This window comes from Myotis brandtii, unplaced genomic scaffold (assembly GCF_000412655.1).
Source record: "Myotis brandtii unplaced genomic scaffold, ASM41265v1 scaffold975, whole genome shotgun sequence".
In the NCBI taxonomy this organism is placed as follows: domain Eukaryota; kingdom Metazoa; phylum Chordata; class Mammalia; order Chiroptera; family Vespertilionidae; genus Myotis; species Myotis brandtii.
Window position 1 is genome coordinate 143,846 of NW_005372049.1, and position 482 is coordinate 144,327.

Sequence of the window (482 nt, forward strand, 5' to 3'; positions counted from 1 at the left end):
TGGATCTCGTTCTGGAAGCTTCCGAGGCTGGGCGGCCCCCAGGGCCGGAGACCTACGGCTTCCTCACGGGCACCCTCGTCTCCTGCCCACAGCCAGAGAGCCCCAGGCCACAGGGCAGCCACTTGGTTGAGCCAGAGGGAACCCACTTTGGGAACCAGCAACCCCCCATGGACAGAGAGCTGCTGCTGAGGGCAGAGGGGGCCGCACCTGGTGGCGGGGGCGTGGCGGCGGGCAGGGGCATCCAGCCCTCAGGCTCAGCCTTTGCCCCCCACGTATAAATGGCGCCCCCATCCCTGTCTCCGCCTCCTCCTTCCCTCCCCTCCGCGAACGATGGCTGTTTGTAAAATAAATTCAGCCCGCACGCAGCCGCGTGGCCCACGGGAGGGTGGCCCAGGCCCTGGCTTGCTGGTCTCCTGTGGCTGCGTAGCTGGTTTCCTTCAGGCCTCTTCCCGGTCACATCGGAGGCTGTGGAGCCGAGATCT

At 66.6% G+C, this 482-nt stretch overlaps 1 protein-coding gene across 1 annotated transcript in view; it reads left to right on the forward strand.

Moving 5' to 3' along the window:
• IGFN1 (immunoglobulin-like and fibronectin type III domain containing 1) overlaps window positions 1–278 on the forward strand; it is a 37,333-nt gene extending 37,055 nt beyond the window's left edge. The window contains exon 14 of the mRNA XM_014533389.1: window positions 19–278. Coding sequence (XP_014388875.1) covers window positions 19–278 — 260 coding nt within the window. The remainder of the gene's footprint in view (window positions 1–18) is intronic.
• The last annotated feature ends 204 nt before the right edge of the window (window positions 279–482 follow it).